This window comes from Periplaneta americana, chromosome 10, assembly GCF_040183065.1.
Source record: "Periplaneta americana isolate PAMFEO1 chromosome 10, P.americana_PAMFEO1_priV1, whole genome shotgun sequence".
Classification (NCBI taxonomy): Eukaryota; Metazoa; Arthropoda; class Insecta; order Blattodea; family Blattidae; genus Periplaneta; species Periplaneta americana.
Genome location: NC_091126.1, coordinates 121774948 through 121791453, shown reverse-complemented (window position 1 = coordinate 121791453; position 16506 = coordinate 121774948). Strand labels below are relative to the sequence as shown.

Here is a 16506-nt window from a genome sequence, read left to right as displayed (position 1 = left end):
AACAGTAATATTGGCTTTCTTGTTTCGTGTAGAGATTTGGGATTAGATATTATTTTTGATATTATTTGTAATGTATAGTTTCTGTAACGTTTGATTTCAGTTCACATGCACAGCTTCTCAAAAATGTAACTTTAATGGACGCAGAAATGACATTAAATTTGTGTAAATGGATTCCTTTTTTTTTTTTTTTCTTTTCAGTTCATGGTTCGTCAGTAAGTTTGGTATCTACTGCATCCTCGCTCTATAGCACACCAGAGGAGAAGCAATCCCATGAGATTAGAAAATTACGTCGTGAACTGCAGGATGCGCAGGAGAAAGTCCATACCCTCACTAATCAGTTGTCTACAAACGTATGTTTATGAAATGTCTGTGCCTTTTGGGCGAGAGGAATTATTGATAATTGAACATTTAACATATTATGATAAATAAAGAATTACGATGGATTATCAAAAGATGTTTTCTCTTTTAGGCACATGTGGTATCTGCATTTGAACAGTCACTGTCTAATATGACGCAAAGGTTACAACATCTCACCTCAACAGCTGAGAGAAAGGTAATAAAATATACGAGTATATATATGGTTTATGTGCAATATATACACAGTATTAGCAGTATTTAAGTCTGCCTGGATAGCTTAAGTATGCTTAAATGTGACAGGCTCATGTAAGTAGATTTAGTGGCATGTAAAAGAACTCCTGCAGAACAAAATTCTGGCACACCTGTGATGCTGATATAACCTTGGCAGTTGCGAGCATCGTTAAATAAACCATAATTTAGAATTTAAATTTTTTAGCTTTATTTAATGTTTTAATGTCTCTTATCTTAAAATTTGAGTACGTATAATATACAGGGTCCAGCAGAAACAATGAACATGTTTTGATCTTACACTGTTTTGAATCTGGCAAGTTTATTCCGTATGTGTGGCTAGCCTGTACAGTTGCCCTTGGAGATTATTTATTTAGTTTCAATGTGTTGGTGAGCCATGGAGCATTGGACAGTGAGAGAGTGCATTTGTGCAATTGAAAATTTCATTAGAACTGGTTCAATCACGGAAACCAAGAGATTGTTTTGAAGACAATTGAATCGACGTGATGCTCCCTCACAAGTTGCTATTCATTGGTGAATGCGAAAATGGAGTGAGGAAGGAAGTGTAATAAAAAAATAAACAGGCTGCAGTTAGAGACATTACGAAAGGTAATGGACAACTTCTGCCATCGCAGACAGCAGTGCATTGATAGTGATGGTGCTCATCTAACAAATGTCGTCTTCAAAAAATTAATAATGCTTCAGAATCTCCAAAAAGTGTAGTGTCCGATTATGTGAATACATCTTGATTATGTTCTAGGATTAAAATATTTTCCACTTTAAAATGTGTTCATTATTTCTGCTGGACCCTATATAATTATCCTATATTTAGTAATCATTTTCGCTTAACCTTCCAAAGTTAAGAATTATGAGAGATGACGCAATTCTTTTTAAACTTATTTTTGTGACATAAAAGTACAGATGCTGTAATCTGTTTTGTAGGTACAAGTACACCAAATTCTTTTTTTAGTTAGAACATCATGGATTTTTATATTCTTGCAAAAAAAAATAAATAATAATTGTTCCTTTCACAGTTTCTCACAATTGAATTCATGAGTATTTAACATTTGATTACTTTCTCATGTCTCCTATTTGTCTGAATTCTCAGGACTCTGAACTGTTAGAATTACGGCAAACAATAGAGTTGTTAAGGAAGCAGAGTGTTGAAGCTGGATTGACATCTGCGCACATTCAGAGCATGTCACCATCACTGGCTAGAAGACATACCATCAATGTTAATGCTGGGGCACCAGGTGAGATGAGTGTATTTCGTTTGGAAGTAATAACGCAGACTGTCTACAAAAACAAATAACTATTTTTATGCTGTAAGAACTTATTTCTTCCATTATCATTTTCGCGTGCAGTACTATGTGTATTACACATATTTAACATGTTTTTGAATGTAATTGCTTTATGTCAAAAGAACCTAAATAATATTGTTTTGCAGAGGAAAATCTTTTAATTTTTATTGAATAACTTTTTTAATTAAAATGTAGTAATAGTATACAATAAGAACGGCCCCTAGGTTCACTCAGCCTCCTATAAAATTGAGTACCGGGTTTTTCCCGGGGGTAAAAGGCGGTCAGAGCGTGGTGCCGACCATACCACCTCATTCTAGTGCCGAGGTCATGGAAAGCATGGGGCTCTACCTCCATGCCCCCCAAATGCCTTCATGGCATGTTACGGGGATACCTTTTTAATAGTATACAATAATTCCGTTGCATTTATATACAAAATGTTTAGTATCATTACCACAATAAAACTAGTACTTATGTAAACATTAATTCACTCAGCTACATTTAAAAGACTTCATTTTGAGCTTCAAAAATGTTAGATTGTTTTCTGTCACTTCAAGATTATTGAATTTCAATTTGCACAATTTTTTTAATACGTAATTAGCAGGTGGAAGCAATATGCTGCGTCAACTCTCCACAGATTCAGTGTCGAGTATCAACTCACTATCATCAGCCTGTAGTCTCTCTAGTTCTGCCCATGCCCCAGATAGCTCCACTACCTCTGCTGGGAAGAAGAAGAAAAAGGGTTGGGTAAGTGTCACTACTGTTTTGTGTACAGTGAATTGTTATTGTTTAGATTGTGCAGATGTATGGATTGTTTTCCTTCCTATAATGAAAGCATTGTGATTTACTCTCACGTTATGTTTATAAATATTTGTTCACAGTTGCGGAGTTCTTTTAGCAAAGCATTTTCACGATCAAAGAAGAACAAGAATGGTTCTGTGTCTGATGTGGAGGACTCGCGAGGCCTCAGTTCAGATGTTTCTGCACCTTCCTCTCCATTGCTGAATGCTCCACATCACATGAATGGTAGTCAGATTAAAGGAAGCCAGTCATCTTCTGCGTAAGTACTGGTTATGTACCTATGCTAATGTTAAATGGTTTTTGGTATGCTTGACAGTAGCATAGTGATCGACGTCAGTATGAAATAATTACAGTTGATCACATAATAGAAGGTGTGTTATTGTCAGTGAGTTCTATACTAAACTGGAGGCACAACTCAATCCTTTAAAAGCATGACACGAATACTGAGCACCTGAGTATATTGCTATCTCTTTCTAACATAGTGTTGTCCTTGTCTCTCTTGCAGTGAATGCTATTGTACACAACGGTATTTTTATCGCTTACTGCGTATGTGCAACATGAACTTTACGAAAGACTCATTGAAACACATTAGTTAGAAAGAGAGAGCAATATCCTCTCACCAACAGTCACGCTTTCAGACAGGAAAGAGCATTGTGGTGGTGCCTCCAGTTTAGTATAGAGCTCACGGTTGTTTAGTCAACTGTCCGAGGACAGGTCTGCAGCCTACAAATGACATCAACAAGGTATCACTCATGAGGCAACTAGGCAAGGAGATAATGGGGTATGATGGCCAGTTCCTTTCCCCCTCCATTGCATACATTGCTGACTAGATACAATATATTACACTAATCAGACTTCAGATATATACAAACAATTGTTCTTTCTCTGACACATATCAAGTGAGATGTACATATCAGCCAGAACCTCAGTCAGAGGTGAGAAGATGTGATAAGTACTTAATTTACAAGGCTTTAGTTCAGGGATGTAGAAGAGAGGGAGAGAGAAGTGGAAGCATGGGGAAAGCATTGGTTCCCCCTCACAGTCCATGGACATTGAATGTCGTCTCTGTGATCTGTCTACAAACGTGTGGCTATATAAACTGGTGCTTATGAACAAAATGACGAAAAATTTGGGTCAAACAAGGTCCGTCTATGCTTATCTTTGAAACAAAATAACTAAAAGTTATTTGTGCACATTATTTAATAAGTTTAAACGTTTTCGACTTACCAAATAATGTGTACAAAATAAGAATCATGTTGTTATAGATAAGTGTGGGCAATACAGTTCCGTGAAATATTAAATTCATAATCTTAACAAAAAAAAAAAAACAAAAAAAAAAAGCTTTTCTTTCATATTATCCCGTCTGTTATTAGCTAAATATTATTTAATAATTCGGTTCTATACTTCATTACTACAGCCAGGATATTTATATGTATTATAAAGTAGTATTGCTATTTCGTATATATTTAATCACGCCCCCATACACATCTGACAGCAGATATTTCTGGATACTTTAAGTGTGATGTTGTAGGAAACATTGCATATTGTGTTCAATCACAGAAGCCTTTAGAGTAGACAAAACAAATTTAAGCATGGTGTCCCTTGATGACTACTGTAACTACAACTTGCATATGAAGACTCTACTGCAAGAATGATGGACATCCATCATTTTCTTGTCGAAAATGAACCAAGACTGTCAATGCATAGCTTAAGACATGTAGAATGTGCATAGAGAGTTATATGGCATTAACTCTGATAGTCTTTGTCCAGTAGTGATTGGAAAATCACAGTTAAGCTTTGAGCACTAAGCATTTCAAACTTTCAATTGCTTCTCCAGCAAAATGTATTCCAAATGACATTCATCATTCTTGCAGTGGACTCTTCATATGTAATACGCTCGGCCTGTGATTCAGTAAGTGATTTCTTGCCTCTTTTAGGTATTGGGCCATTCCATGTCAAATCAACACAAAAAAAGTGGACTTTTCAACCCGACCACCTCAGATTTTCATTAAATTTGGTGGGATGGTAAACAACCTTAAGTTAATTAATTATATAAAATTTTAGCCCTCAATAATGCACGATATCCATACAGCAATTCTGTCAATATGAGAAAAAGTGTAAAAATGTTGCATACTATGTCAACAAAAATAATTCATAACTTCTCTTCTAATTGAGGTAGAATCTTAAACTTGGGCTTATTTTAAAGCTAATGAAACGTACTTTTCAATAAAAACAGTTTTGCATCGAAGTATCGAATTCTTTACTGAATGGTCACGTGAATCACATTTTAACATTGAATATCTATAAATGCGTGGCACAAATTATTTCGCGAAAAGTATATGTTATAGAGGTAAGAGCATTCTCCCCTTGGTGTAAGTTTCATTTTGGGAACGTTTCAGGAATATCAGTAAAAAAAATATATCAATGTCTTGGTTTGTAGCACTTAAACCCATCTTACACCAACACTGCATGCGCACGAGTTCATACTTGTCTGATTATTATCTGCGTCGTTGATCTGTCAGACCGTCATGAATGGCAGTTTATACAGTCTTCAATTTATACAAAACGTGCGATCTGTTTCAAGTGCAGTTTCGTTAGTTTTTTTTTTAGAATGTCGTAGTTTTGTGCGATGTAATGGAGTCGCGTTTTGAGTTATATGTTTGCTGCAATCCCTTCGAGAAATCAGGGCATTGTAATTAGAGGAAAAATTTAAGAAGTGTTATATCGTGGATGCTTAATGTATTTCCTGATTTAAAACAGGAACAAAAGGTGTGCGCTATGTGTCGCAAAGAAATAAAAAAATATAATATGATGCTATTACGCAGAATTCTCAGAATGACTCTAGTAATGAAGAATACGTCGATTCTACAGCAAATGTAAGTTCATTAAATACAAGTCTTTTTGACCAAGGTGTGTTCCTTATTAAACAAAAAAGGCTACAACAAGAGAAATATAAGAGACAGAAATTTGAAAATATTGAAAAAGTCATAAAAGATAAAGTCTTCGATATTAAAGATGCCAAGGAACCAGGACATTCATCAAGTCCTGATTCTGAAATTTTGTCTCAGTTGCAGGAAAATTGTCAAAATTCAGGTAAAATGAGAAAATCACCATTTTAATACTACTACCTAAAAGCTGGAGCGTAAATAATATATAAAAAAAGTTTCTTTCAGCTTCCGAATACATAATTCGGAAAGCCAAAATCCGGCAAAGGAAAGGGGAATTTTGTGTTCACCAAATCCGGAACCTGGAAAACCCTTGCCCGCAGCTGTTGCCGGTAAAGTTAAAGAATTCTGTTGTTCTGACAAGATTAGCAGAATGATGCCTGGTAAGAAATATTTGTTATGATTAAAGAATCAGGGAGTAAATCACATGAGCAGAAATGAATTATATGCAGCATTTAAAAATTCTAAAAATGAAGGTAATATTCTCCAAATTTTCAGCTCTTATACCAAGAAATTGTATTCTAGCTGGAGTTAGTGGGACTATACTGTCTGTGTTTGTGTCTTTATCAGAATGTAAAACTCATGCCGGAAGCAATTTATTAAAGTTTCAGGTCTACGTGGATTTCTAGAAAATTTTTCTTTATACCTTCCAACTTATCAACATTTCTTGGCTACTATGGTGTGCAATCCTCCTCATATAAATTGCTTGTTCAGGAAATGTACAGAATGTCCTGAATCATTCAAAATAAGAGAGGGTTTAGAGAAATGTTTCGAATAAAACTTAAGTGAATCAGTGACCTACAAGCAGTGGATGACGACTGACTGATCAACGCTTGAGACCATAGTGAAACCCAAAGACAAATTTTTCGACTGTCTCTTGGAGAAACTTGGTGATTTACTGACTCACTCATTTATATCACCTGAACAAAGTAAGTTTCTACCTGATATGAAGTCATTTCTACAGCCATGTTGTGTTATGCGACTTTGCTGAAAACTATTGTTTCGTAATCCAAGATGAAATTCTGTCATACCACAGGACTAATGTGCAGACAACCATTCATACTTTCGTAATATATTCTAACGAATCGTCATCCGATACAATTGCTATTAAAAATCTGGTAATAATTTCACACTGCCCAAAACGTGACACTACAGCTGTACATCTGTTTCAAAAATATATAATGGAGTCATTAAAACAAACATCTGTAATTCACCACAAAAATTATGTATTTCTCTGATGGATTCTCTGCTCAGTATAAAAATAGGAAAAAATTTCCTGAACCTCACATTACAGGAAGAAGATTTTGGATTTCCAGCAGAATTGCATATTTTTGCATATTGCATGGCAAAAGAGCATGCGACGTTGTAGGTGGGACACTTAAAAGGTTTGCGGCTTGTGCTAGTTTGCAGAGACCATCCGATAAACAAATAACTACACCTAGGGAATTGTACGACTGGACAAGGGATCATCTCCCAAACATTAATGCCGTTTATGTGACTGAAAAAAGCTATACTGAAGAGGAAAAAATGCTTGCTCTTTGATTTACAAAATCCACCGCAGTGGCTGGAACACAAGTTTCATATAGTCCTGCTGTTTCGAATGGGTATATACTTGCGAAGCAGTTTTAAAATGCAGCTGAAACAACGCAGCATCCTGTCTGGAAAGATGATCACGCTATTTCATCTCAGCAATGAAAGGTAAGCATTTCTTACAGAACTTCACGTTTAACTAAATCCATGTGACAATAATTTATTTGAGGTAATAATTAAAAAAATTCGAATTATGTACTACATGTTAAATTACATAGCGACATTCAAGAATATGATCAAATATAATTAAATACAACGAATGTGTGGGACATAATTATCGCGACTTATACGGTTAGCTTACTCTTGCAGTGACATAACAATTTTTATCTTTGTAACCTGTGATGATTCCAAGTTGAAACTTATCAGTTCATTATATCACTAATTGAGGCGTACTATATATTTTTTTGCTTAAAATAGAACCCCCGCATTTTTAAATATGAATATATGAAAATTGTTTCACCATGTTTTTTTTAGTGTAATTGAATATATGCAGAAAAGAATATAAGCAATAAAAACTATCTCATATTAAGAATGTACCATTCAATTTTTGTAAATTTATCTGGAGACATTGTTGAGATGTATAATTTTAATTGAAGCGGCGTGCTTACAAAAATATGATTTTTCTTCATGTTTGAAACGCCACTGACAGAAAACGAAAAGCACAGGACATATGAAACTCGGCAGTTTTAGTTAGCGCGGCAGGTAAAACAAACCCTCAAATTTTGAAAGAAATCTGAGTTTGGTCGGGTTGAGCGCCTTGTTGACTTGATATGGAATGACCCTATTCTTAGATAAGAACTGGAAGATTTAGCCACTCTTTCTCAACTGTAATGTACACCACACCTACCCAAATGTAGTGGAGTAGAATCTGTATAATCTGAACTAAATGGGACCAGGTGTAATTCAAATTGTCAGTTTATTTGGATTATCAAATATATGGAATTGCTGTACCTGAACAAGAAAAAACACATTGTGCACTACTATAAATATAAAAAGGTGGTAGAAATCATTGTCTTTCGTTCTTATTCTGCTTAACATTCCCTTTTGTCATTTTACACATAGCTGCAGGTAGAGGAGGGAGTTTCATTGGATCTTTTCCAGTATTCACTCGTTTTCTGTGGTTTTTGGTATTGTACGTACATTCGGTAGTGCATTCGGATTGTTGAGGTTCTGCTGTAGATATCATTTTTAGCTTATGGTTCCTATAAATCCGGGTTCTTTTCATTACAATGCAGTCATGATGTATAATAAAATTTATTGTGTATGGCTAGGCTACTCTGAATATGATGATTTCGTCCACTTGCATTGTAGTCACGAATGCCTTGTGCTGCTATAAATTGACAAATTACGTGACAGGATCTATGACAAGGAGCCTCATGAAGCACGGCCTGATGTAGTGGAGGAGTTGAAGAAGCAGCTCAGGGAGAAAGACCTCGTGCTCACAGACATCCGCTTGGAAGCTCTCAGCTCTGCACACCAGCTGGAGTCCCTCAAGGACACAGTAATCAAAATGAGGGTGAGTGTTGTGAGTCTGTTAAATGAAAGTTTCCAATTGATCAGTTCAGAACATTAATGGTTTATGGTAATATATTTGAATATATTGATTTTGAAGTGTAAACTGTTTTTGAATACGAAAGATGATTTTCTCTTTCGCAGAATGAAATGTTAAACTTGAAACAAGACAATGAAAGATTACAGCGGATTGTTACGAGCAAATCATTGACGTCATCACAGAGTTCTCTGCCCATCACAGACAGTTTGGAACGCAGGTTCAGCATGACTGAGACATCGACTCCTCCACCTACAGGTACATTTGATTCTTTTTTTTACTTTTCATTATTATTAGTACTACCAACACTATTACTCTCACAACTAATACACCTATCGCTACCATTGCAGAATGATGCTGATGTTAATGTTATTTCGTTAATAGGATTTTGAATGTAATATACATGGTTCATTTTGAAAGAATTGTTCTGATATTTAAGAGATTGTGGAAAAATTTGTGAAAAACGTAGCAATAGTCAGTCGTTAAAACCGAATACCTACTGGTCTTCATTGATATAAAACCAGTAGTGTAGCATGTACCTACTCCACTTACTAATCACCCATACCATTGTGCATTACTGCATATATTCTTGAAATCCAAAAGTTCAAATAGCTAAAAGTAGGATATATGGTTAAATTCTTTTTACGTATCTGTAGTGAAAATGGTTGAACACAGTTATCACCCAGACTCCCATTCATTTGGAATTTTATTAACTTGGCTCCTTAACATTGTAGAAGCTTTCACTGAATACAATATTTATGACTTATATTCATTATTATCAGCTCTTGATAACATAAACTGTAAATATTTGCTTCTGTATATCTCAGACCCAGATGGAAAGCGAGTTGTGGTATCTGTGTTCCTGGGTTCCCATGGCAGTTACCACAAGTACATTGAGGAAAGTAACACTCCATCATACTGTGTGATCGCAGCACTCTTCCTGAGCGGCAAGACCAAGTGGGATATGCTGGACTGCCTGATAAGGAGAGCATTCAAGGTAAAATGCTTAGTTCTCCTACGTACCTGCCTGATGTGTTGAATTAAATGGTGCTGAACCTGACATAATTAGCACCTATTTACTGTATAATCTCACAGCATAGTGTTCAAATGGTTTATCATGCTTCTATTTAAAGCATAATTTGAGCTTGTATCTTCGTTTTTGGACTTGGGACCAGCTCGGAAGGCAGGTCATCTGCTAGTACAGAGCAGAGGAAGATAGAGCAATCAGATACACTGCTTGAGATGGTGAGCGATATTTAAAATGGATAACACCATGATATGAACATTTTGTTTTTCATATACTTTACACATTTAACTAGGGAGTGAAATAGATACATTGTTACTCCATCATACAGCAATGTCATATGAGAGTTTAAATTAAACAGTAAAGCTTTCAATATAAATTAAATTTAGGACAATAATAATTTAATTAGAAACTAATATAGCACTAAGTATAGGAAATTAAATTACCTGAACATCACTGACAAGCAGACAGATATCAACGATATCATCATCATCATCATCATCATCATCATCATCATCATAATCCACTGGTCAGTGTCCAAGTGACGGAGATTAGTAATGAAGGATTTCATAACTTCATCTCCGGGAATTTCTCTTTCATAATACTCCTCTTGCAATTTTTCCAGGTGACGATGGAAATAGTAGAGACAGCTTCATAAGTGAGTCTCTCGAAGTTAATGATCCTGAATCTATTATTCTTATCAGTCACAAAGTCTTTCATCTGAATCCAAACTAATTCAGTGGGATTGTAATAGCAGTAGTAGAGGAAAAGATACTTGATGGCCAGGTTGTTCAGCAAGTAAATCGATTTCTTAGGATTTTATCCTGGGTTTGAACATTTTCATAGAAGTCAGAAGCTCTTCTCTTAAAGGTTGCATGAATGTGGTTGTTATGTATCAAAAGCCAAGATAATATTTCTACTTTTCTAGTGTTGACATTGTAGCTTGATCAAGTTGAACAGAGTGGATGCTGGCATTGTTCATTACAATTTTGAAATTCGGTGGATTGTTAGGTAATAACTAGATCCCAGAACTTCAGGCACTAAAAGTTAAGAATGACACTGAGTGTAGTTGAATGGATGTGGTGTCCATTGAGCTTAATTCACAAGCATCCAACATGTAATGACAGAGAACTGAGTCACAAGGACTGACAATGGATCTTGTAAACTGAGCGCCAATTTGTAAGTGATAGAAGGATTAAAGACCATTAATGGTACTAAAGAGAAATACTGATGTCAAGACTGACATCTAAAAGGAGTGGGGATATGGCTTATATATTTGTAAACTATGAGTAAAAATAGTAACTTTTAGTACCTGTAAATCCGAGTTCCAGTAATAACTGTCCAAGAAGCCATTGAAGAGTCCATAGCTTTGTGATAGTTGAGTTTGAGGATTCTGCTTTCAAGTGGTATATAAAATTACATTGTAGAATGAAGCCAGTAATTGATAAGCCTGCATAACATACAATTAGGCATCTCCCCTTACCAACAGGCATTTTGAATACCCCAGGACCAACAGGTCATCTTAGTACCGTTCTGGTTTGCCCAGGTTTTGTTGAGATAGATTTGTGACTGCCCTTCTCTTCACATGTTGCATTTTCTTCAGAAAATCAGATCTGACGGCAACAACAAATATTCTTTCTTTTTATCAACATTTTCCTTCCATCATTACATTTTCTGTAAGTAAACCTATGTTCTTCAAAATTCATGGAATGGATTGTCCCCATTTTCTTCACCAGTTTCTTCAAAGTTGAAATTTCGTCCTTTTTATAAATTTTGAAAACTATGTTTCGCAAAATATTTTTATTGGACTCATCCAGGTCCGGGACTGGTTTACCACATTTTTAAATTTTCCTTGGTGCTTGAATTACGTCATTATTTTTCTTGCATTCATTTATATACTCTGCACAGTGCATGAAGCAGGTGACTGCAGTCTTCTCTTGAGGTGTGTCGACATTGTTAGTTCCACTCTCATTCTGTCTTTCTGTCTACTGCATCTCATTTTTAAAGTAATGGTACACTTTAAATACTATATCTCTTGCCTGCCTGTGCAAAACTTGTCAGCTCCCTTTTATGACTCCATTACACTTCGATAATTTCACTAATACAACTATATTATTGTAATATTGGAGCACGCTCCTGATCAGCACACACAAATGGCTGATACCAAAATGAGGCTATTGGTCGAAGTGAGAAGAGGTAATATTTCCTGTCTCCTGCAAATCTATAGTAGAAGCTGCCATCTGAACTGGTTCTGAGTCTAGTTGTTTATAAATAAATCGAATAGATTTAATGGAATTTCTGATGATAACAGTTGTGGTTATATAGATAAAAAGTGTTCCTCAAACTGGGTTAAGCATACCATTTCTGAGGGATATGTGAGGAAAGATTGGAGATATGTAATTAATTTGACATTTCTTCTCTATTATAGAACAAATTTTTAATCTGCCATATGGGAGTTGAACGAAGGTCTCTGGCATAGCCTGTAATACAAAATGAAATCATTTTTTTTTCTTTTGACTAGTCGTAGAGGTTGACTGAAAATGAAATAAGCAAGACAAAGTAAGATAAAGGTTGGGCCACGGGAACATTTGGGATTTGTTTTGTTAGTTGTGCATTAACATGTTAGTTGGAGTGGTTGTACTGTGCATGAATTGAAAGACTAACCACTGAAGATTAGTTTAGCATGTAACATTGGAGTGTACACAAGCATGTGTCAGTGATATAGCACTACATCATAACAGGGTCTATCATACAGACTCAATGTGACTTCTGCACAGGGTACAGGTGTAGAAATAACACCATCTGACAAGTCAATTGCAAGTCTGTTCGGAAATGGCGAGAGAGAGGTTCAGTCTGTGACAGAAGTCCTCCTGGGCTGAGGAGAACTGTAACACCACCAGAAGCCATGAGGAGGTCACAGCAGTCAACAAGGCGGCTGGCAGAGGCAGTGGGTACTCTAGGACAACAATACGGCGAATATTGCACATAGATCTTAAATTTCACTCCTACAACTTACTAGTCATACAGAAACTCAAAGCTAATCACCCAAATTCTCGTATCACATTCTGTCGACTATTACTGGAAGTGCAGATGGAAGATCCTACATATTGGTCTGCTGCTAATCCTCATGTGTTTCATGAAAAAACATTGCACAATGAGAAGATTACAGTATGGTGTGTTGTTTGTTTGCAGAGCATTTTTGGTCCATTTGTTTTCAAAAATGAAAGAGGTAGTACGACAACAGTCAATTCTGACAGCTATGTTCTAATGCTGCACATATTCTTGCTGCGTGAGTTAGAACAGTTTTATTTTAATCAAAGGCAGGTTTTAGCAGGATGCAGCAAGACCTATATGGCATATAAGTTAGTCCTGCGAAATCAGTTTTCAGGGTCCTGTTGCATAATAATTTACAAACTAATATTATTAGTAAATTTACTTGTGATTTTTAATTTGTACAATACTTCTGTTGCATAATGCTAAGAAGAAAATTTACAAATTACTAGTAAAATACTAATATTGCTGGTGAATTTTACAAGCTAGGGGGCCTGTTTCATAAAACTAGCAATCTAGTTATAAGCAGTGGCAAAGCGTACATTTGTAACAAGGGTATACATCCAAACATTTTTAAATCCCATAAATCACTTCTTTATATGTTGCAATTTAATTATATTATTACTTATGTGCATATTGTTCTGCAACTCTAAAGTATATATTGCAAAAAACAAATTTTTAAATATGGTACTCACCTAAATACATTTGTATTTTAACTCAATACGGAAGGATTTCTTCTCTGCAAAAACATCAATAATTCTATTTTTGAACTGGGGATCCTTTGACATCTCACACAATAGTGTCTTCTCAATGGCCAAGAAAGATAAACACGATAGTCGTTCATTGGTCATAGAATTTCGTAAAAATGTTTTAACCTGTTTAAGACAGTGGCAGTGCGTCCTATGCATTCATGGTTCAGAGAACTCCTAGAAAAAACAAGGAAAAACAATTTAATTATTTAAATAAATTTATTTATAATTTACACTATCATTCATTGTTTCTTGCTCATCTTTAATAAGTTTACCTGCGGTTCTAATGTATTTTTGTCGTATGAAAACCTATGAACCACAGAGCTCGAATACCTATATGCTTGTAAGCTTCCGAGGTTCAATTTCTCCTCTGAACCTTGCCGAGCTAGCTTCTGGACTTGTGTGCAGGGCAAGAGGCAAGGGGAAATGCTGTATGGCAAACGTGTGGTTCCACTGATGTTTGGACCAGCACAGCAATCAGTGGCGGTTCCTTGGGGAAGGGAAGGGAGGAACGTCCTCCTCACATTTTTCTTCTTTTGAAAGTAAATACCAAATAAAATATGTGCCTTGAAATTCAAGAAAGATTCGATCATTTTTAAGTTCACAGCTATAAGAAAACCTCGGTTGATCGAGTTTTAAATGATGCGCACTCATGTGCTGCTAGAAAACTGTGAGAAAGATGCGAGATTGTTTGTGTGGAGGAAAGCCAATCCATTCCTCCTTTACTGCAGTTAGCACACATAGACAACAGTGCACTAGCGGCCAGAGAAAGAAGCAGAGTTTTAAAGCGAGTAAATGAACGGAGGAGGAGGAGGAGATCCTCCTCTGAATCAGCACATGGGCGGGAAGTAGAAACCGACTGGTCGTGCAGCAAGCTCGCTACTGCTGCCATCTAACGATCTTGCATTCAACCAGACTATAACACAACTAGGAGGAGGCACAATAAAACAGTTTTAATGTAACGCTATGAAAGACACCATATAAACTTTTTTTTTTAATTATAAATCAAAAAATTTTATTCATTGCACTTTATATAGGCTACTATTCATGGTTTGAAACTTTCAAGGATATTTGAAAGTTAAAGTCGTGTTTATATAAAACAAAGAGGAAGTAGTTCTACGTTAGTATCGCAGATCTTTTTGACCCCTGAAATTCACTTCCGTTCATTGTGTACTAGACAAGGCAACAGCCAAGTTGTCAATTTTGTACAAATATATTTGAAATTGAAAGTAAGTAGGTACTCCAAACTAAATTATTTTAACATAAAAAATTGGGCACCGGCAACTTTGAACAATAATGGTAGTATGATTTTACAAGAACTGATATTCTTCAAATGCATGTGATACTGAACTTGTACAATGTACATATGACAACACAGACCACATGGGTGGGTGCAGTGTTCTCGCTTTCTCAGATTATTTCCCATTCCCATTTCCGTGGTTCCGATTACATGTTAGTTGCTATAGTCTCTTCTAACACGTGTGATGCTGTAGTATGCTCGAAAAAATGCTGCGAGGTGAGTTTCCTTGTAATTGTTAATTTGTGCAATTATTCAACAATGACTGAAAGTGAAAACATTATATTTTATGGAAAATTTAGGAAACTCAGTTTACAAGAACAGATTATTGCTATACAGAAGGGAAGGCCAACCTCAACACTACCTGGTCTTACGTTGGCTAATTTGTAGCATGTTTCATTCAAGAAGGTGTCATTTCGTCCTGTTACCTTCTTTCCTCCTCTTAAGAAATACGCAGGAGCCGCCACTGACAGCAATAGTCACGTAATCATGAGACTACTGACATGCGAAAGACTTTGTGATGCAGACTGGAAGTTAGCTCCAATCTGTAGCTGAGATCATATTTTTAGCACATGTACGTGTGTGTTATTGATTGTTGTATTATTGGTTTCTTACAATCCTTTAAATGTCCATTTAGTCTTTCTTGGTGATTTAGTCTTAATATATTCATCTGTGAGTATGATCAGTGTTAGTTTCCAAAGAAAATGAATGGTGTTCAATATTTTTTACAAACAAATTTTTTAGTTTTAATCTTGGAAGATAAGTGTAAAATAAAGAAGCTTGGAAGACTGTTACCTCAACTCGATTTAAAGCAAGCACAAACAAGCCGGGGTAAGACATTTTGCAGGCTTTCAGTGTAAAAAAATATGAAAGCAACAGCTGGATTTGCGGTTGTGGATCTACAAAGTAATTATTTTGTTTCCTGTGCCTGCTATTTGTTAATGGTAAGGATACGAGCTGGACGTGCACTGGTGTGTCAGATTTAAGCCATTTGACACAGAAAATTAAGAAGCATGAGGAATCTATTGCTCATAAGAATGCTTGCCTAGATTTATCAGTCCTTGGAAGAACAGAAATTAGGCAACAGTTTAGCTCAGCTTTCAGGCAGAATATTGAAAGACAGTTAACGTAAGAAAAAATTGCTATGTTCTTTCAAAGATAATTCATCATCATCATCATCATCATCATCATCATCAATCAGGCTCATTTTAAAGCAATTATCTACTTTAAAGAACTGTTTTTTTTTTTTTTTTTTTTAATTTTTCAGAAATGAGATATTGTTTAAATTGTTGGAAAACTATGTAATATCGTAAAAATAGTGAACCCCTTGTTATTTTAGGCACAAACCGCCACTGGTTTAAGAGCACTTGTACTGTGTTCACTTGAAGTAGTTGTTGCAGGCAAACACAAGACTAAATGCAGAAGTCTTGTCACTTGTTCGTAAATATCTTGTAAGTCATTCTGGAAAATTAATTTCAGAAGGTTAAGAGGTGACAAATATTTCTCAGAATCACAAAAGATAATACTTAATTCATTTTTAAGTTGCTCGTCTTCGAAAAATGGATATACTGATAATAATTTTGTAATTTTACTGTGAGGAAAACTTAATTTATAGTC

The 16506-nt window shown here is 35.6% G+C and overlaps 1 protein-coding gene across 7 annotated transcripts in view; it reads left to right on the top strand.

Annotated features, from left to right (window-relative positions):
* Positions 1-16506, top strand: part of sick (sickie) — a 461315-nt gene that overhangs the window by 402314 nt on the left and 42495 nt on the right. For all 7 annotated transcript variants that reach the window (XM_069838099.1, XM_069838098.1, XM_069838100.1 and 4 more), the window contains 8 exons: positions 199-350; positions 470-553; positions 1694-1838; positions 2485-2630; positions 2765-2943; positions 8576-8735; positions 8876-9026; positions 9596-9765. In XM_069838099.1, the coding sequence (XP_069694200.1) occupies positions 199-350; positions 470-553; positions 1694-1838; positions 2485-2630; positions 2765-2943; positions 8576-8735; positions 8876-9026; positions 9596-9765 (1187 nt within the window). The remainder of the gene's footprint in view (positions 1-198; positions 351-469; positions 554-1693; positions 1839-2484; positions 2631-2764; positions 2944-8575; positions 8736-8875; positions 9027-9595; positions 9766-16506) is intronic.